The sequence below is a fragment of the Annulohypoxylon truncatum genome (assembly GCF_022578515.1).
Source record: "Annulohypoxylon truncatum strain CBS 140777 unplaced genomic scaffold F4807scaffold_8, whole genome shotgun sequence".
Lineage (NCBI taxonomy): Eukaryota > Fungi > Ascomycota > Sordariomycetes > Xylariales > Hypoxylaceae > Annulohypoxylon > Annulohypoxylon truncatum.
In genome coordinates this window covers 1,075,702-1,095,983 of record NW_025953794.1, presented here as the reverse complement: position 1 = coordinate 1,095,983, position 20,282 = coordinate 1,075,702, and the positions used below count along the sequence as shown (strand labels likewise).

The 20,282-nt window shown below is 47.4% G+C and overlaps 7 protein-coding genes across 7 annotated transcripts; 4 read left to right on the top strand and 3 right to left on the bottom strand.

The window, feature by feature from the left end:
• The first annotated feature begins 747 nt into the window (after positions 1-747).
• On the top strand, positions 748-1,383 carry F4807DRAFT_388252 (uncharacterized protein). The gene has a single exon (XM_047995869.1). The coding sequence runs from the start codon at positions 863-865 to the stop codon at positions 1,238-1,240; it is 378 nt and encodes a 125-aa protein (XP_047856643.1). The 5' UTR covers positions 748-862; the 3' UTR covers positions 1,241-1,383.
• On the bottom strand, positions 1,373-3,055 carry F4807DRAFT_450686 (putative sugar transporter; the record flags this gene model as incomplete). Its single annotated transcript, XM_048000156.1, has 4 exons — positions 1,373-1,509; positions 1,560-2,049; positions 2,106-2,860; positions 2,926-3,055. 4 exons carry the CDS (start codon positions 3,053-3,055, stop codon positions 1,373-1,375), a joined length of 1,512 nt encoding a protein of 503 aa, XP_047856642.1.
• Positions 3,056-3,699: 644 nt separating this feature from the next.
• F4807DRAFT_458324 (uncharacterized protein) lies at positions 3,700-5,125 on the top strand (the record flags this gene model as incomplete). Its single annotated transcript, XM_048001189.1, has 5 exons — positions 3,700-3,983; positions 4,188-4,704; positions 4,840-4,869; positions 4,921-5,003; positions 5,065-5,125. The coding sequence occupies 5 exons, from the start codon at positions 3,700-3,702 to the stop codon at positions 5,123-5,125; spliced, it is 975 nt and encodes a 324-aa protein (XP_047856641.1).
• A 650-nt stretch (positions 5,126-5,775) lies between these two features.
• F4807DRAFT_472887 (uncharacterized protein) lies at positions 5,776-6,864 on the bottom strand (the record flags this gene model as incomplete). Its single annotated transcript, XM_048003052.1, has 4 exons — positions 5,776-6,037; positions 6,096-6,147; positions 6,227-6,553; positions 6,708-6,864. 4 exons carry the CDS (start codon positions 6,862-6,864, stop codon positions 5,776-5,778), a joined length of 798 nt encoding a protein of 265 aa, XP_047856640.1.
• A 2,801-nt stretch (positions 6,865-9,665) lies between these two features.
• F4807DRAFT_417604 (uncharacterized protein) lies at positions 9,666-11,384 on the top strand. The gene is made up of 7 exons (XM_047997255.1): positions 9,666-9,759; positions 9,813-9,908; positions 9,971-10,007; positions 10,062-10,129; positions 10,200-10,597; positions 10,648-10,779; positions 10,838-11,384. The coding sequence occupies exons 1-7, from the start codon at positions 9,754-9,756 to the stop codon at positions 11,226-11,228; spliced, it is 1,128 nt and encodes a 375-aa protein (XP_047856639.1). The 5' UTR covers positions 9,666-9,753; the 3' UTR covers positions 11,229-11,384.
• Positions 11,385-11,635: 251 nt separating this feature from the next.
• On the top strand, positions 11,636-14,121 carry F4807DRAFT_388192 (alpha/beta-hydrolase). The gene is made up of 5 exons (XM_047995868.1): positions 11,636-12,658; positions 12,756-12,804; positions 12,861-13,398; positions 13,462-13,678; positions 13,743-14,121. The coding sequence occupies exons 1-5, from the start codon at positions 11,873-11,875 to the stop codon at positions 13,959-13,961; spliced, it is 1,809 nt and encodes a 602-aa protein (XP_047856638.1). The 5' UTR covers positions 11,636-11,872; the 3' UTR covers positions 13,962-14,121.
• A 29-nt stretch (positions 14,122-14,150) lies between these two features.
• Positions 14,151-16,283, bottom strand: F4807DRAFT_450684 (MFS general substrate transporter; the record flags this gene model as incomplete). The annotated part of the gene is made up of 6 exons (XM_048000155.1): positions 14,151-14,175; positions 14,227-14,321; positions 14,375-14,847; positions 14,929-14,997; positions 15,109-15,971; positions 16,033-16,283. The coding sequence occupies 6 exons, from the start codon at positions 16,281-16,283 to the stop codon at positions 14,151-14,153; spliced, it is 1,776 nt and encodes a 591-aa protein (XP_047856637.1).
• Between the last annotated feature and the right edge of the window lie 3,999 nt (positions 16,284-20,282).

Below are 20,282 nucleotides of genomic sequence, written 5' to 3'. Positions count from 1 at the left end.
GGTTGATGCCAATTAATCTCGTCTACATGTTACTTGTAAAATATCGGCTCTTATATTTCCTTTACCCTAGGAATATTAACATAGCGTACTTCATAGGCCTCCTTTTGCGAAGAAACAGGAAGTTTGCATGAAACGTTGAATTGAAGTAATATATGCCTATACACATAGATGAACAGAACCAAATCAAGTTGAAAACTCTGAAAAGCCCATACTGAAAGACTTAGACGGCCGTGAATATACTAATAAGTTAGGTAGGTAGCCAACAGAAAGGTTGTCCATCTCCATATGAACTCGTACTAGAGAGATCTCGGAGCAGACCTCGTAAAGACATTTGCTATTCATATCGTTGGCGTACATATGCCGGGCTGCATCTACCTAGCTTCAGTTAATAATGCTTGAGGCGACTGGGGTTTGGTTCCTATCACTGCAACTTCTCGATGAACATACTTGAGAAGAAGGCTATAGCGGGAGAAGGGGAAAGGAAAAAGGGGTTACGAATAGAAAAATCCCAATTGATGCATACCTCAATTCATGTATTAATTATGTAATACGTATATAGATGCAGATAACGTGGAACTTTTATGTACCTGGGACTGGTAGCACAGCTATCTAAGATGTGCGAAAAACTCTATGACGATAGAGATATATGAAAGAATGACGTAACCATACGTCATTAGCAGTCACGCTTGGGACTAGCAGGACTACATATTGTAGTAAGGGCGGCTGGACTGGATACTCACGGATTCTACCGAAGCTAGATCCATAGCTCCTAATTCCTAATTGCTGAAGAGCACTAAAACAAATATAACGCGCATTATAATAAGATCCACTATATTCAATTAATACCTTCCGAGCCGCAATTATGTCTAAGATAGTTGAAGACGTCAAAACTGGCCTTAAGGGCGTTCGCGGAGCTGGCGATGCGATCCGGGGCGAATTTCTAGACGCTACCGACCAAGCATTCGACAACAATAAAAACCACCCCCAGACTCAAGCTTCTCAGACAAAGAATCGCACACTTGCGGAGAAGGGAAAGCAAGATCTTCGAAACGTGGACGAGATGTTTGCGCGACGAGAATGGGAGCGCAAGGGTGTGTCGGGTACTGGACCTGCTGGACAAACGGAAGCTGTTCCGATGCAACAATCCACCACTACCGCTGGCTCGAACGTGCCGGCCTCTACTGAGAGTGGGAACGGGTTACGAGACGAGGCTAGGCAAGAACCGGTAAAGCAGATTTGAGAATTGCGGATCATGATCATTGTTCGGGTACCATGATCCTTTTCTACACTAGGTAGGAAAACCTAGTCGGCTTCGTCCCTTTCCATATTCCTATCATCTCGAGGCACTCGTTACCTAGGAATAACAAGCAACTTATTCACCTCTGACTGTCTCTTCGATGTACTCTACCGTGCTTTTCGCGTCAACATCTAGTCCGCTATTCCTTGCTAGGGCGCTTTCGATGCCGAAGAGAGCAGACATCTCCTCGAGCGTCTTGCCCTTGGTTTCCACTGTGGCTGTCAGATTTCTTACGAGTAGGACAGACTAATCATAAACTTACCCATCGCGTATCTCACGAATATGAATGCTATCACGCAGATGCACGAGTAGATTATGTAAAGACCCCAGCCTATGGCTGTCGCTATGGGAGGGCTTGCTTGCGCAACCACGTAGCAGCTCAACCATAGGCTCGCCGTTGACAGGGCGTTACCCTTTGCCCTATACATAGCCGGGAAGATTTCGGTGGCATAGGTCCAGCTTCCTACGCCCCAACTTATGTTAAAGAACACGTAGAATAAGTACGGAAAAGCGACGATAGCGTAGTTCCCGTTGTCGTTTGGATTCCTCTCGGCGTGCCACTGCAAGACGGTGATTCCTATCATCGCGCAGCACATCCCGACAAGTCCTATCTGGAGCCATGTTTTACGCCCGAGACGGTCAAAAACGAAGATTGGCACCCAAGCGAAGACGAATAGTACAATTCCGACTCCTCCTGTAGCCAGGTTTGCCGTTCTTGGGTTAGTAATCCCGCCTCGTTCGAAGAGCGACGGCTGATTAGGTTTTAGCATCATAGGATTAACGGAGACAAAAAGAACTGAGAACTGACAGTATAGTAGAGAATGGAATTAGTTCCCGTAATCTGCTGAAAGGATTGTACGCCCATTGCAAGCATGGTAACCCGTAGAATAGGCGATTTGAACATTTCACCCCACGTCGCCGTAGTCACAGCTTTCTCAAAAGCAACCTCTTTAGCAATCTCGGCCATTTGGATGTCAGCCTCCTCGTCTCCGTGAAGCCGAGCAAGCACTTCGCGAGCGCACTGGTGTCTATCCTGCTGGACTAGCCAGCGTGGACTAGGTGGCACCCAGAACCAACACCCGACTGCCAGGACGATCGCCGGCGCGATTTGAATAGCAAGGGGGATACGCCACCATTCGGGTGTCTCTAGAAAGTTGAATCCATAGTTCATCCAGAAGGCCACAAGCTCACCAAAGCAGAGAATCATTTGCTCTATCCCTATGATACGACCTCTCAACTTCGCGGGGGCGATTTCCGAGACGTACAGCGGAACTCCACCAGCACAGCAGCCAACTCCGTATCCCAATATCACCCTCCCTAACGTGATGGAAACGATGTTGTACGATGCCGATTGTAGAACGGCACCAACGGTAAAGATTGCGCAAGCGATGGATAAAGTCCGTTCACGGCCGCAGTGGTCAGCGAGAAACCCTATAGACAAGGCGCCGAACAAGCACCCAATGTCGTAAAGAGAAACCACCGCCCCAGTCACCCAGCTATTGGCTGGGCGAAATCGACTTATCCACCTAGCATCCGCTACGATGACTCCCATTACACCCTGATCTATGCCGCGCCGCCATTAGCTTTCTCACGGCTGAGGTCATGCGTCTACATTCAATTGGACTTACCATATCCGAAAAGCAACGCGCCAATCGAAACGAATGCGGTAAGGAGGTACACATAACGAAGGTTGGCTGGGCGCGTTCCAGTTTCAGCAGTTGTCCGACGAACAGGTCTGGTTTGCTTTATGGTAAACATCTTTCTCTTTAGATCTGAAGGGATGGTATGAGGTTTAACGCAAGATTTCCGCGAATGACAATAGGTAGATCGGAGATAACCCTATAACCTGATTAAAGATTAATAGGGGGTAGAAGACCATCAGCTGCTTTAATCTTTACCTTAGTATCTACTAGTATATACCTACCCCTCAGCAGATATCTTTATAATGGTTGTGGTGATAGGAGAGCAGGAGTTTTCCTATCAAAGGGCATATTGATCAGATGAAATTTACTCTTTGTACTGCGATGAGGGGTGACTGAGACCCCAGACCGGCGATGACACCCCAGTCCATGTGAATGGAATCTCTATTGGAGTTAGTATTTTCGCTATATTGAAGTACCGAAACTCGAGTTGTGATCCTATAGTTTAAACTGGGGACCAATTATAAGCTTTTAGTACTACCGATCATGGAGGATTAGAATTGAGATGACTGGCTGAAATATTCCGACTTGCTGAGGGGAAGCATGAAGCCTGTGGGTAGCAATGTGCGGAGTCTCTGTATGATCTCGTAAGTCAACCCTACTTTCTACCCATTGTCAAATTCTCTTCTTCTTCTTGAAGGTAACGTTATGTTGTGATCCCCCAGATAATTTTGATTGTGTTGAGTACCTTTACCAGGAACCATGCCGCATTTTGAAGCACCATCCCCCTCAGTTCCTCTATATGTCAATGACGGGTTGCTTAATCCGGATCAAGTTGGCTACCTACATGCATCATCTCCAAACGAACCTCTAGAGGAGCTTCGTCAGCGTCTCGAACGGGATGGCTATCTTTTCCTGAAGGGTCTCCTCCCGCGTGACGATGTCCTCAAAGCGAGAGAAGATTATTTCACCTACCTGGCACCCAGTGGCGTTCTTGCCCCAGGCACCCTCCCTGTCGATGGTATATTCGACGAGAAAAAGGATAGGTTAGACTATCCTGGCATGGTAAGTTTATTCGTCAGTATTCCTTTTCCGGGATCAGTATCTTATCGCTAACGAGCATATATCAGTATGTGAATGAACCGCTTGCTGGTTTCTTTCTTTCTTCATAGCAGTGCAGTCCATAGAACCTTGTCTTGGGCTTAATGATTCATTCATGGTATGTTTTGTAGAACGCTAACAGATGACAGAGGCGCGGGTTCCACTGACGCTAACGGGCGACCTCGTGGTGGCCTCTTCGTGGACCTTGCACTGAAAGCCCATTCTGAACCTTGGTACAAGGATGGGTTCTGTAAGCACCCGGCGCTTCACTCATTCATTGCCAAGATCACGGGATGGGGCGATGATAACACCCTCGGACTCACTAGATCGCTTCTAAGGAACAATACACCACATAATAAGGCGATTGGTGTGCACTATGACCAGATATTCCTCCGACATGGTGAAGATAACAGCATGACTGCGTGGGTCCCCATGGGCGATATCGCTTTGGACGGTGGCGGGCTTATATATTTGGAGAATGGACACAGGCTCGGCCAGCAGATAGAAAAGGATTTCTATGACAAGGCTAGGCAGACCGGGTTGACAGAAGAGGAGGCCAAGAACGCGTTCAACAAGAACATGATGGATGGCGGGCTGATTTCGGACGGCGCAAAAGAATTTGCTACAGAACACGCTCGAAGGTGGCTTGTCACGGACTATCAAGCCGTAAGTAAATCGAGAGTTATTTCCCCCTTCTTTTCTGCCCATCTCTCATGAGAAATAGCCACTCGAACGGCCCTCACAACACCTGGACACTTAAACATCTTGCTGATAGAAAAAATGGCTAACTTCCATCGAAAGGGGGATGTCGTGTTGCACACGCCTTATATGGTAAGTGCAGGAAGCCGTACTCGGGAAGATCTTAGCTAATTGGCATGAAAGATCCACGCGTCGACAATCAATAAGGACCCGAAGAATGTTATCCGCCTCGGCACAGATCTGAGATTTGTAGACTCATCGAGATCGTATGATAAGGTTAGGATTAGAATACCTCCAAGCTAAGCGTTGTGCTAACTTATTTCTTAGCGATGGACAAATGTCTACGCGTTCGGAGACGGAGTATAATGTTGGTGAAAATGAAGGATGATGGACGGCGGACGATGGTTTAGGTATTATTGATTTATATTGGCGACGCGGGGAATAGTGTCACGTGATCCCAGACATCCTTGATAGCAAAAAAAGGGGGCGGGGTAGCTGTTGACGGCGGACATTTGTAGTACATAATTAGTAACATCCGATACCGAAATGATTTTACAACAAGTAAAGCGAGATGCTGGTTTACAGGTAGAGTTGATTTAGAGGCGCCGTCTATAGATCCTACCGGATAACACCGCGGAAGTTAAGGTCGCGCTTCCGCCGAATATGCGGCGTTGAGAGTACAGCGTCACTCCTGCGAAGCAAGCTAAGTCCCCCTGTTTTATGTACTATCGACTCACCGTCAAGTCATTCTAAAGAGAGTAGGGTGAGTATTATACCACCTCTTTGCTTACTTGGAAGCCTTGCGGTAAATCACTTGATGATATAATCATACAGGAGCACCAGGTCATCATATTTAACGGAACAATACTTAAGTATCAAAGTCTATGTATAAATGCTATAAATATAAGTAAAATGAAAGGCGATCGAAAAGAAATAAGAAATTTGAATACCACTCTCTTTCTCTGCGGCTATGCATTCTTCACTCCAAATGGCCCCTGAGCCATCTACTCGAGTTGAAATACAAAGTCCTAAGTTTGTCTAGTACGTGCAAACATCAATCTTGACAGGCGAAGATGCTTGACCCCAGACCCAGCTAGGGTCGATAACAGTAACGTGACGTAAGTTGTCGACGGCCTTGAACTGATAGTCTGCATTACGGAAGTCGTTTTCAGAGTTAGGGGGGCAAGTGTTCTTGAAAGTGGTAGTGTGCCAGTCGATGTGGGCAGAGTGATGCCACTTGCCGAAGTACACCTTGGGATGGTCCCGGCTCTTCTGGCCCCAGTTTGTAAAGTCGTCGTTGCTAAGTGATAAAACCGTTAGAATAATCGAAACCTTCTGGGCTATACATGGATACTCACCCGTCGAATGTGTCGTTGATCTTGTCCCAATCAACCCATGGATGGCTTCCGTCTGTCGCAACGCGTTAGAAAACCTTGAGGCAAAAAGATGAAAGAGAAATGAAGGGAGAAAGCTTTCAGTAGATACACACCTTGTTCCATAGCCATGTTGGTTCGAGTCCACTTGCCTCCGCCCTGGTCATTGAAGGCAATCACGACACCTTCCCAGTCACTCTTGTGGCCAGTATCCTTCTTGAAATACACATAGTAGAGGATCTTCCACTGGTTGCCGCATTTGACAACGTTGTAGTACGTCGGAATGTTGCTGAACGGTTCTCCGGCGATATTGCCGTAGAATGTGTTTGCGCCCTGCCATGACGGCTGCTGGGGACAACCATTCGCTAATTTGCCAAGGTTGCAGTTGTCGGGATCAACACCGTTCGTCTGGTGACCTTGGCCGTCTTCGGCAGCCGAAGGCACTTGAACAATGAATGTTAGTCGTTAATTGATCATGCCAAAGACATAGGAACTCTCTTCGTGTCCCCGTGTGACCGCTTCCACAGTTGAAGTGAACATCTTCAACACTTTAGAAGCTTCGAGAGGAAAGGGATAATTGGAAAGGACTTTACGTACTGCAGGTCCCAGAGGCCATAAACCAAGCAGGAGCGGCTGCCTGGGCAGCAGCGATACCATTATTCTGCGAGAAAGCACTGTCGGGGATGGCATTGTTCGCAAGAACACTCTTCGCAGCGAAGAGCAGCGCTGAGCTGAAAAGAGTCTGAGTCTTCATGATGAAAGTGATAATGGTGGGTATCTTGTTCGTAGACGAAGTTGTATATGCTTTTGGGGACGGCTGGTGGAATTCGATTTCTGGTTGTGATTAAGAGCTTCGCGGTCCTTTATATATAGAGAAAATCCCATAAAAATATCCAACCAACACTCTGTCCGCGATGATCATGGTCTGGAATTGGCTTGGCATTGCTTCTCCATTGATGGGTACTGAATATGCTATTTTCTTACTTGTCACTGACTGGTAGTACCAGTATCATCGTTGAGAATCATCATAGCTACTTGCTGACTCTATGCCTTGAAGGTGCAAGTGGTAGTTTCATAGAGAGTAACCAATTGACTTACAAGCTCCATGTTAGCTGTAAGCTTACGGTAGAATCCCAGAGGAGAAAAATACCTAAGTATGCAATTGTACATAGTATGAACATCGTTATTTTAGATTTTCTGTTCACTAGGCAGCCGAATAACTGATTCTGACCTAGGTATATCACAGCTATGGATCAGAGTGGCTATCATAACCAAAACGCCTTCATCTGACGACAGCTTCAGGCGTCATTAGCTAATGGCTGTATGGAATGATTGGAGGTATTATAGTAATTCTCCACTAAATTAAATCCACTGGCCCATATGGAAAACGACGAGGCGTATTTATAGGTGGCGTCATCATCTTTTTAGGCGCATATTTCCAGCTCAGCATTTCCAAGGTTGAGTAGCTGTTCAATATGAAAGATGGCAACATCAATGGATCCTATGGAACCTGGGAAAATCTGTGAATACGTTAAAATACCTATTATGTGGCCAAGTATGATAAGCTATGCCGCAATAGCTGAACCTCAATCCATGTCCTACTTGATGAGCTGGAGCAACATCACAGTTGCCATGATTTAATTCGAAAATAACCCGGAAAACACCAAGTTTTTTCCTGTTGTTAATTCGTATTTCATCGTTAAAATATTTCGAAAAGGAACTGTCACGAGATGGAACTAAAAGGCTAAGGAATAACGGCATTATTGCGCAAAGAGCTCTAACTACTCCCTTCCAGAGGATCGGGTATGCATACATAAATCTTCTTTTATCTACAGCTAAAGGGCTAACTGCTAACAGGATATCCTCGTACAAGCCGACTCCCGATCCTTCTGGACTACTAGCTAACCCTGGCGAGACCTCTGGCTACCAGCTCTCGCAGAGGGGGCTTCTGATAGGAACTAAAGAGTGAGAGATAGTGGAAATAGGTTTCACAGTCTTTCCAGAGGTATAAGTGCATGAGACCAAGACCTCAGCACCCCTAAGATTTCTCAAGGCCGGAGGTCTCTTTTATATAGGTGGACATCTGGCGGCGCTCTTGTGTGATACTCCTAGTATATTCTATCTTAATGTTGACCTTGGGAAGGTATTCATTATTTCTTTAACAGGTAGGTAGATAGCTTAGATTTTTAGGATTACTTAAACACAACTTCTTTAACCTTCTAGCCACCCAGCAAATCGCAGCTGAATTCATGCGAGTGTCGATAAGTATCTAGACACCTAGGCAAGTGTATCTCTCGACTGGCAAATGTTTCTAAATGGGGGTTGGTAGATATAATGTGCTGAATTTGAACCCTAGTGTTCCAAAAAGTGTTGGTCAGAATAAGGTGAGATATTCTCAACTAAGTTCTTAGGCTTGACCTAGACACCCCGGTCCGGGTAAAGATGAAACCGGATTATGAATTCCTCGGCACTTATAATCAACTAACTACTTCATGGGTAACCTATTCTACCCTAGCCCTTGATTAGCTCAGCTGAACGTGGATATACCTATCTCTCCTCTCCCACTTCTTACAAGCAACACTACCCTTTTCTTGATAGATCATACCTTTCACTATGTTAGAGATCCGATACCCACCAGCTGTGAGACAGGTATGAAGCGTCGATTTATATAAAACTATTATAACCAAGTTTCATTTTGAAATATACTATCATCGCATCTTGAAATGAGATGTGTTGTTACCTTTAACATGGCTCTCTTACCTACGCCTTCCCGTTTGCGGATTATGAAGTACAACATCTTTCTTAGAACCTTATCTCATATCAAACACAGCGCATGACTTGACGATTGATGTCGCTGGCTGATTCTTACCTACCTGAGACGCGACGTCTGATAAGTACCCGAGTAGTCACGATTGGACGAATAAGTAGAACAACGTCTGACATGTGAAGTGTTACTTAGGAATTATATGTATACCTGGTATTCAGCTTCATATCTAAAATAGCGTGTCTAGATAATTGAGTAGCGTGTGCCCTATCTATGTTCTCGGATCTCCTAAAATGATATTAGATCCTTGAACCCCTGAAGCGAGCACTAGTGTTACCACACCAAGTGCTCTAGTAGTCCAGCTGAGTGGATTCTCTAACTGCACTACGCCTACGTCCAAGCAAATGACGCGTATAATAAAAGCGCCCCTGGCCACGATACATCTCATTGGCTTCAAAATACTGGGTCAGGGTCATAGCATGGACGAGATGCATGGATGAGCACTCGCATTGCAGAAATGAAAAAGGGGGGTAAAACCCGGAGAAAGAGCCTCATGAAGTCTTGTTCTGATTTACCAAAAGGCGGACTTTGCGCCACTCTTCAATTCGACTGCCTGTTGCTGAACAGACCAAAATTCAGTGGCACCGACCACCCTTAGAAAAGCGAATATTCGGTGTCCAGCGATCATCATGCAAACTGGTTCGGGCGGCATGTCGAACTAACGAATAAGTTTAATATACTCTAGACGATCGCTAGAGTCAGCCAGGAAAAATCATGGCTGAGGAGACGTTGGTGAGCCGAATCGGCATTCATGACAACCTCGATGAACCGGTGCCGTCATGGAATCGGCCAGGAGTCATCGTGACGGTTGGGGCGGCTATGACAGTGAGTAGGGCAAAACTGGAATGAAAAGGGCAGCTCTGACCCTTACGCGCCAGTGCCTTTCGTCCATTTGCGTGGTTTATCGACTCTACATCCGACTCTACGTCGTACGAGCTAAGGGCTGGGATGACTTTTTCGTCCTGTTATACCTCGTAAGATAGTACCGCTTTTCACAACATGGTCAGAACATTGTACTGATGGCGCGCCGAGAAAGATTACCGGGTTATTTAGTGGCATAGGAGTATGCACTGGTGAGTAGAATCATTTCTAAACCGGGGGCTTCGAAAAGCGTTGACATCTTCCAGCTCCTCACTTTGGGTTGGGTCAGCACTTTATCTACCTGAAACCAAGCGATATAGAAGGTTATCTTAGGGTATGAAAATAGTCATCAGGCCACGAAAGGGTCAACTTAGGATCTAATACTTACCTATGATCTGTTCTAGACATTTTACACAACAAACGCTGCCTATAATATGTCGACCACCTTCATCAAGATATCTCTCCTATTTCAATACTTGCGCGTTTTCCATACTGGCTATTTGCGAACCATATGCATCATCATGCTGGTGATTGTCGGCTTATGGGGCACGGTGTATTCTGCGATAGCTTGGGTCCCTTGCGTTCCCGTCAGCGGGTATTGGAAGCTAGGAATGGAGGCAAAGTGCTACGGATTCGGTTCCAGGAATGCCAACGAATTTTATAAGAGCTACCTGTCCCACACCGCAGTGAATATGGTGTTGGACATGATCGTCTTCACCATTCCGATTCCGCTCTATTTCCAACGCGACACGATCCGACGGACGAAGCTAGGATTGGTTGGTGTAGTTTCCACAGGCGCAGTGTTTGTGACTTACCGCCCTGTTATGGAATTGGTAGGCTAATGATCGACAGTGTAAATGGCCTTTCTATATGGCGGCTGGTCACGATAGTCGAGCATAGAGCTACGACGAGCCCGACATTCGATCCAACATGGTATGGAGCTATAAGTATTATGCTCGGAACATTGGAGGCTACGATAGCGAGGTTGGAACCACCCCCATATTCTCCAACGCATAACAGTTACTTACTTCTGAATTTACAGCATATGCGCATCTTTCCCTATCTTCTGGCCTTCGTTGAAAGTTCGACTCGATGAGATATTCGTCACTAGAGAGGTGACTATCACGTTGAACCGTCGATCGAACGGATTCTCAGTCGACGCCGGCGACGCGATCGAGCTCCAGCGTACGGCTAGCGAAGACCGCGACAACAAATGGAAGAGATGTCCCAGCATGGAAGGTAGCGAAACGAGCCAGAGTAGGCTGGCTGAACTAGCCCCCGTGGAAAAGAGAGCGCAGCATTATAAAGATGACTTCATCTTGGACCAGATAGATCCTCTCAGGAAGAACAGTGCCTTTGCTGTGGAGTCGGAGATCATATCGGAGGGTCTTAGCAGGCAGAAATCAAGACGCCCGTCTCGGGGCAAGAAATGATGAACGATTATTTAGATACCCTTTTTGATTTTTAGTTGAATTTTGAGGACCAGCAAGTCGACGAGCTGTTTCTGTTGTAGGGCGATTGTGTTATCTAGTCTCTACTAGATAGTAGATACTCAAGAAATACATGTCGGGATGACATCGGGAATTTCTATACTAAAGTCGTGGGTGAATGGTGCTATGCGAGGGGAGGTCACCCCTTTTTTCTATTCTATGATGGTATCGTATTGGAAGTATCGAGGGTCAATTGAAGGAGAGAAAAGTCCGATGTTGCATAATTGCATACCCAGGTTCCGGGGATAGCCGATACCCCAATTGGGCCAAGCAGCCAAGGCGACACTATCAGACTGCATCAGCTGACCGGGATGGACGGGTCGGCTATGTCCCTTCAGTGTATCTCCATCTGATAAGAGAGGTACTATGTAGTTGTTACACTGCGTAAGGTGAGATTCCAGGATACACAACAGCAGCCACGACATTAGTCTTGTGACATGGTACCGGGTAGGACGACTTATCCGTTGAATTGGATCGTTTAACCTTCGTCTCCCCTTCTTGTCAACCTTGCATCCTGCATCCTGCGTCCTAATTCTCCTCTCTGCCTACCTAATCATGCCTTCGAGCACCCATCACAGCTCATCAGAATGAAGCAACCCCATGGACTCCACACTGAGGGCCGTATCCCATCTTTATCGGCCGAAGAACGGAGGATATCGCGATGGCGATCGGTAGCAACTATCGTTATTGGGATTTTCTCTATACTGTCTCTACTTTACCAGCTGAATAGAGCGAGGGTGATAATCAATCCCAAGGGGGAAGAGCTAGGTTTCACAGATTGGAAGTGGAGTGATATAAAACCCAGTAGGTCACTCCACTGGCACCGCTGCTACAATGACACCTACGACTGCGCAAGACTGGATGTCCCGATGGACTGGCTCGACCCGTCCGATGACCCATCGGGAAGAGTTGTGCTAGCAATTACACGACTTAGAGCTACTGAGCTTGACAACTACCAAGGAAGCATAATCTTCAACCCAGGAGGTCCTGGTGGATCTGGCGTCTATGCGCTGAGAGACCGCGGCGCACTTCTGCAGACCATCGCCGGCAGGAACCACGATATCATATCATTTGATCCTCGGGGTATTGGCGCATCTATTCCGCGAATAGACTGCTGGGGCTCCGAGGAGAAGAGCCGGCTCTGGGCATTGCAGGACGTCGGCGTAGTTGACGCCCATCCCGGAGTCATCTACGACGCTTTCGCCCGAGCAACCGCTTTCTCACAGGCTTGCGAAAGGAATATGAACGACTCGGGACTGCTGTCGCATATTAGCACCGTTTCACACGCGCGCGACTTGCTCGAGATCCTGCACCAAACTGGGCAGGACAAGCTCAAATACTGGGGGTTCAGCTACGGAACAATCCTTGGCGGTGTAAGACCTTTTCATACTTGAGCCATTGACGAAAGCCAGGCTCAAATCTCAGACTATGGTATTATCAATATGAAGTTGCTAATCTTATGCAATATAGGTATTCGCAGCTATGTATCCCGATAAGGTCGAAAGACTTGTAAGCGATGGTAAGGAGCATGAGATTAACCAGGATATTGAGTGACGCTGAAAGGGGTATTCGCAGGCAACGTAGACTATCAAGAGTGGCATTGGCACTCTTACGTAAACTTCTTGCACGATACCGACAAGGTCATGGAGGCTTTCTACGACTTTTGTCATAAAGCCGGCCCTTCCACCTGCGATTTCTATGCCTCGTCTCCGGCAGCCATAGAAAAACGGCTCGCTAGCCTTCTAGCACGAGTCCGAAAACACCCGATCATTGTGCCGGCGTCTGAGAAAGGCCCAGACATGCCTCAGTTGATTACATGGTCGAACCTCAAGCGGCTGGTCTCCGCCGCATTATACCGGCCAATTTTCATGTTCAAGGATTTTGCCAAAGTCCTCAAGTCCTTAGAAGACGGGGATGGTGAGCCTTTCTACCGACTAGTGAAATCTGAGGACTCCACGCCTATCTGTTCTATCGAAGCTATCCCGCCAAACGTACCACGGTTAGAAGAGGGAAACGCTGATGCCTTTCCTGCGATTCTTTGCGCCGATGCACCTCCGGTCGAAGACACGGTAGAAGAGTTTGCTGACTTCGTTGAGGAGCTCATGCATATCAGGTAGGTCTACTCTGATGAGTTGACACGCATAAAACTGGATGAGCTTATCATAGGTATACATAGTTCTGCGGCTGGCGATGTCAATGCTCTCTTCAGGATGGCCTGCGTAGGCAGAACCGTCAGACCTAAATGGAGGTACACAGGCCCTTTCGAAGGGAACACAAGCCATCCAATTCTCTACGTAGCTAACGTGGCCGACAATGTATCGCCGCTTGTCAGCGCGAGGAACAACTCTCGGGGATTTCCAGGGTCTGTCGTCTTAGTGCAAAACTCCTACGGGGTAAGAGATCTCGTCGCCTCAGGTCGCATATGTGTCCAGACTAACATCAAAACCCCACTCACAGCACACCAGTCTGTCAGCAGCCTCAACTTGCACAGCCGGATATATTCGCGCCTACTTTCAGAACGGCACACTCCCAAAACCAGGGACGATGTGCGAGCCGGATTATACACCTTTCGAGGACGTGTATCCAAAAGCTGGAAACGAACTGACTATGGCATCTTACGAATTGATGAACCTGAACAGGGGTTTCATACCAGGGCTAGAACTTCAGTTACCGTGAAGCATGGCGTTGTGGTGTCGCTTCTATCCTGATTCGTTGTAGCCGCTAAAGTATTCCTCCAATCGCTTTTTGTATATGCATGCAGATATTTTGATCAAACAATAAGACATTACATTATGAGTGACGCTGTTTGAAGCTAACCTAGAAAAGAAACGATGTATCAAATGATTGATTCAATCTATCTATTTGTTACTCTACGAGGTTATTCTTATCACTAGCAACTAGTTAGCAAATGCCGTTGAGGACACAAAAAGGGCATACTCACGGTAACTCGAAGTTTGGTATGAAGAGTGATCCGATGAAGGCGACTGCCGAGGACCCTACAGCTGCGTATGTCATATATTTCATGACTTCCGTGAACTGCTTTGGAATGAGTATGTGCCAATATATCGCTTTTGAGCCCAGTTACTCACCGCTAAGTTGACGGCTGTCCGCGCAGGCGTACCCCATTCAGGCGCAACGCCCGTAATCGAGTTCACCAATGCCGATACAGCTTCTGCGGTCGCTCCGTTGCCCAAATAGTGCCACAGTTCGGGCTCAAGCGTACCAGTATAAATTCCACCGGCGATGCAGGCCCCTACGCTACTCCCAACGAAGGCAAAGCAGATGACTAATGCAGTTATTTGTGGCATTTCTGCGTGGGGAACGACAATCTGGGCGGGGATGAGCAGGGTGGAACCGACCATACCGCTACCGATACCCTGGATTAGCTGGACGACGAAGATCTCCGCGATGCTATTCTGAGAGCCTCTTAGACGCAGCATTACACCGTAGCCAATTAAGCGGATAGTCGCGCCCAATACACACACCCACTTGTAACGTCGTGTTTTAGCCATGAACACGCCTATAATGATCCCAAATAGACATTGAGTGACTCCGTTCGTATCTTGCGCTTGTTAGTACTGAGATCAAATCTAGGCCTCCAGCATCGGAGATTCAATTTAAGCTCAACTTAAGCTCAACTTACAAGTGAAAAAGGTTGCGTCGCGAGCGTTTAAACCTCGAGCGACGGTGACCCATGTATAGATGTATGTATCTAAATCCCCAAGTATTTAGCGCTTTGCTGCATATTAAGCGAATAAGATACTCGTAAGGGAAAGGAAAATGTAGGTCTGATCTCGGAGACGACAATAGGTATGGATCTTACGTGTTGCAGAGAAGCCAACGCTGTCCAGAGCTATAAGCAAGCAACAGAGGACAATCGTGGGGTCCATGAAATAATGAGGAGGTACCACTGGGTGTTTCGCAAAATAGTGTTCGTAAAAAGGGAGCACGATGAGCAGTGCTCCGCCAAGTACAATCAAGGCGATAATCCATGGCGTTTTCCAGGCCGATGGCGTAGTGGCTGCGAGCGTCATTGGTATGAGCAAGAGAGCCAGGCCACCGCTAAATAAGGCCACACCGCCAAGGTCAATCTGCGAGCAGAACTCGTATAGGGAAATTTTTGGTTTAGGTGCGAGTCCCTCCTTTTCCGCTTTCACTTGATAGTACAATAACGTAGTAACAATGAAACTCGCACAGAAAGGCATGATAATGGCAAAGAGACCGATCCCCCAACGCCATCCGATGCCGCCGGGTGCCGTCACGCTATCGACTATAAACGCAGCCGTCCATGGCGTTATTAGAAAGGGCCAGAACGAGAGGGCAATGCCGAAAGCTCGATAGCGGGCGGTTGTCAAGTCAGCGATGACGATATCATTCATCAAGTTGGTTGAGGATTGTCCTATGGAGTAGAAGACGGAGCCGGCGGCGTAGGCATTGAATGTCCTAGCCGAGGCCATGATGATGTAAGACAATATGTAAAATAACATGGCGATGCAATAGGTGCCGCCGCGGCCGATAACGTTCGACAGCTTAGCCATAGGCGGTTTTATAACGGCGAAGATGATCGTTCCGGCGGTGCTCAGGGTTGCGAGTTTAGACAACTCCTGAAATTCGGACGAAGCATAATTGCGATAGATGTAGAGGGTGCTGTTGTCTATTTCGTACACTATCATGATCAGACATAAGCTAAGGGGAGATGTCAGCAGTCTCTATCTTAGACACCAGGCAGCTTCTTAACCAATCTTACCCAGCAATGACTAGCCATCTACCTTTCTTGCCCCAGATGACCTGAACGGCCTTAATGGCCGTTGTGCCTGTCTCGACGGGGACATTGGACGTTGCCTGCTTCTCGGAATCCGTCTTAGTCGGCTCCGCATTCACATCCTCGGCTACGTCCCGACTACTCGGGGATGTGGTGACAACCGGTTGACGCGTCGGGGGTTCGTCAAGGGGCCCGGCGCCGATTGCCACCCGGAGAAGGTGGAAAACGCGCGACATAGCTCATTAAAATGCAATATCCGATATCCAATATCTTGGAGATATGTCGCGAATAAGGATAACGGTAAGCTTCATCTAGTTTATATACCACCAACTGGTGAGTGTCTATCAGATAGAAGCTAGTTGTTGTAACGTTCCAAGTTTGTTTAAGCTGGGTTGTATCTGGGATCCAGTACCCAGTAGGCACGAAGGGTAGGCGCGAACCTCCCGATCGTAACTACCTACTCATCCCAATTAAGTTCCAAGTTTCTGTCGAAGCTTATCTTTTGGAAGCGTCAGGGTGCGAGCACGGATGTTGGATATCTTTACCTATCGTGACTCCCGGATTGGAAGACTTGGTGGGATAATGTGGGGGTGGCTGGGGTGTGATGGTATGATCCGGGGTCCCAAGAATTATGCATATAATGGATATCTTTAATCACAACCCTTTTATTAAATTTCACCAATCCGCTTACCAAACCCCGCCCCCTTTTTTTACGCTTCAATCAGCATTTTCTAGACTTGTTTTGCTCCTCATAGTGCACGACCGCCTTCTCGACGGCCTGAAAAGCTCTTCTAGAGTTCTATCATATATCTCGGGGAAGATAAAGTAGACGAATGCGATTTAAAGCGATAGAAAGCGGTAGTATGAGATGAGGTACCTCTAGCTCACATTCGCTGGCCCGATGGGGTTGACGAACATAGAAGAAACCGGTCAAGCGTCCGAAGAGCTGAAAGAATGCGATACTCCGAGAACGCTCATCATATGGCCGCAACTCGACCAGATACGCTACATTGCGAGCCAACAATCTTGACACTCAATGTAAATGTAAATCTGCGAAAGCAATCTCACTCACTATAGGTCAAGGCATTGTATCCATTGTTATAATGATTTGGATCTGATTTTGCGTCTGGCAAGCCGTTTGATAACAGGCGAACGATGCTCCCGCATACATATCTAGGTTACATATATAGGTACAGATGTCTGGAAAGATGTTGCTAATTGTCACTAACCAGATGGCCGGTAATGTGTCGGCTAGTACCTGTATTACACGTTGCATCCTACAAAACCTCAATTCCCATATCTTGGTTATTTTCAGGCTAAATTGAACCAGCCCAGGCTGCTGGTATTGTATACCACACGACGCTATCGACCCGTGGCTGGTGACGGCTGAATGAAGTGGCCATATTCTGAGCTAATGGTTTAGGAACTCCTTTGTGTATATACGCTCTTATACTATATGTATTTAAGTATGCAGCCTTGGTTGGTTTACGCCCCTTAACGTCCGACTTCGCCATTCTCTTTTAATTATAGAGGCCTTCTCGTGAGTCGGAGTCTTCCCTGGAATTATTTATACCGGTAAGTTAGGTACATATTATAACAATACTGTCGGCTTATATGGACTGTCAGATTAGGTGTCTGGGACGCAAACTACCTGCTGTACGCAGTTGAGGTCCATACCAGGTTGTCTAGGACATTAACTGAAGAGAAGGTTACCTAAGCACGTTAGAAAATGCATTAGGAACAGTAACACGGATAATCCCTTCAGAGTATGCCTGCGCCTATGCGCAGGCCCAAAAGATACATGTAGATTACATAGCCAATTCCTACAGCTTTTATACAATGGACTCCGTGCTATGCAGCATCTATGATACACACTGATTACTATTATCCCTGTCGTATAGTCTCCTATCTGCCTGGCCTCGACAGATGCTGAACGGCGGCCATCCATTTTTGTTCGTCGTTGCTGTAATCCTGTTAGTGAGGATAACTAGTAGCATGAAGTAAGTTTCTTACCGATCAAACCGCAATAGCTTTCCCAACACAGGTACCAACTGTGCTCGGGTTTTCTCATCCTTCATCTCGAGGAATTGCAGTAAGATAGCTTTCAAGTACATCGTGTCTGGGCTAGGAGATCCGGCAGATGCGCCGTTCGCACCGCTCCGTGTCGAATCGGTGCTAGATCTTCCACTGCTCGCAACGTTTGGTGTGCTGCCGCCACCAACGCCAAATCTGGCTTGGATATTTTTGAGCTCCTTGTTCGCCTTTTCGTAACGTCCTCTGGCCTCATCCAAAAGCTTCCGTAGATCCGAGCGTTGCTTTTCGGCATCACGCACTTGTTGCTCGGACGCGTCCAAAGCGGATCGTAAGTTAGTGATCGCCGTGCGCATATCCTCAACTTCGGCTGCGGATTTCTCTTCCACTTGCTCGAGCTCTTCACGGCGGCGGCGCCACTCTCTCTCGTGGGCTTCCAGCTCGTCCTTCTCGCTAGAGAGGGTTCGGACCTCACGCTCGAGCTCGCGAACTTTGTTTTTGAGTTCTTCAGATTCGCGGACGCGACGTCGAGCAAGGGTAGACAACTCATCTTCGATACGGTCACGCTCTTCGACAGCTGCATCCATTCGAGCACGCATTTCCCGCACTTTCGCATCTGCTCGTCCATCCACATCCGCAAGCATGCGCCGCATCGTTTCACCCTCACGCGTTCTTTCAGAGAGGTGCTTTTGCACTTCTGCTAATTCCTCCTCCAAGCTTTCTGTTTGGCTTTGCGCTTCCTTGAGTTGGATCGATAGCTCGGCCGTTTGGTCACGCATGGAACCGAGAAGACCTTGAGCGTTGTTGTATTGCTGCGTTTTCAGCTCTACTTCCTCTCTAATAGCATTCTTCTCCTTCTTGGACTTGGCAACCTCGTCCTCGAGCTGCTTAACCTTAGGACGAAGTGTAGTGAGTTCGGATTGTAGTGATTCTAACTCGCGAGTAGCCTTTTCTGCTTTGGCGGATAGCTCGATCTTCTCGGCTTCAGCACGGCGATAGTCTCTACCGGCGATACGTTTCTCATCCTCGAGTCTAACTCGGGATGTCTTTTCAGTAGTCAGTCTGTCATTGAGTAGTTTAATCTCGGATTCACGGTCAGAGGCTAAGCGTTGAGCTCTGGCGAGGTCGTTCTTAAGGTCCTTCTCACGCTTCTCAAGATTACGGAGCTCGTTCTGCTTAGAGGCCAACTCTTCCTTGGTAGTTTTTAGTGTCGCAGATTCTTGGCGCAAGCTTCTAAGCTCAGGTTGGGCCTTGGTCAGAACTTCGCGCAAATCTGTGAGGTCCTTATAGCGACTCTGAGCTAGTTGTTGAGCGGCACCTAGATCCGACTGCAGCGTTTGGGATTTGATCTTTAGCTCGTCAAACTCAGCCTTCATGGAATCGTACTCTGCTTGTAGTTTTGAGCTGGCCTCTGTGTTAGAGGCAAGGGAGCCTATCTCCTTCTCCAACTCCGCGATTCGAGATTTCAACGCTGTCTTTTCAGACTCAAGGCTCTTGATTCTCTCCTTAGCCTCAACGTGGTCATGACCAATACTAACTAGACTTTCATGCATGTTCTCAATCTCATCCCTGAGATCCTCTTCGGTCTTTCTCTGCTTGGACAACCGCTCAATTTGAGTATCTTTCTGAGTGATTTCATCCTTGAGTTTAGATACTTCGGCTTTAAGCGCCTCCGTGTCTGGACTTTCGAGAGGAGACGGTTGAGGGGTCTCGGACGTCTCGCTTGCGGCAGTCTCTATGGTATTGGTAGCAGTAGCAGATGTGCCGGCGCCACCCTTCTTCTTCTTCTTGTTCTTCTTCTTAGACCCGGTGGGCGTAGGCGTAGAAGCAGGCGTGGGAACTTCCAGTGACTCTGATTTCGGTGCTTGTGTAGGTTTTGCGGTAGACTGGATTTGCTTATTCAGTTGCTCGATCTTCACTTCACTCTCGGATTTTGACTTCTTCAGTGAGTCAATCTCAGTAGTTAGATCGCGCACTTTTGTTTCAAGCTTAGATTTAGCTTCACCGAGCTTCTTGAGTTCCGTGTCGAGTTCCGCATTCTTAGTACTCGAGATCTCGAGTTTAGATTCCTGTTCCTTTGCGACTGATGAGACCCTCGACTTTTCCGTCTCGAGATTTGCTTCCAAGCTTCGCAGCTGTGATTGAGCTTGCGCCAATTTTTCGGTAAGCGACTGGATCTCGACATTCCTGGCATTAAGCTGTGT

Coding starts and splice junctions, on each gene's coding strand:
- F4807DRAFT_388252 (XM_047995869.1), top strand. CDS start 863: ATGTCTAAGATAGTTGAAGACGTCAAAACTGGCCTTAAGGGCGTTCGC.
- F4807DRAFT_417604 (XM_047997255.1), top strand. Junction 10,008..10,061: donor TGGCATAGGAGTATGCACTG/GTGAGTAGAATC, acceptor GACATCTTCCAG/CTCCTCACTTTGGGTTGGGT. Junction 10,598..10,647: donor GTAGTTTCCACAGGCGCAGT/GTTTGTGACTTA, acceptor AATGATCGACAG/TGTAAATGGCCTTTCTATAT.
- F4807DRAFT_388192 (XM_047995868.1), top strand. CDS start 11,873: ATGAAGCAACCCCATGGACTCCACACTGAGGGCCGTATCCCATCTTTA. Junction 13,399..13,461: donor GAGGAGCTCATGCATATCAG/GTAGGTCTACTC, acceptor AGGTATACATAG/TTCTGCGGCTGGCGATGTCA. Junction 13,679..13,742: donor TAGTGCAAAACTCCTACGGG/GTAAGAGATCTC, acceptor CCCCACTCACAG/CACACCAGTCTGTCAGCAGC.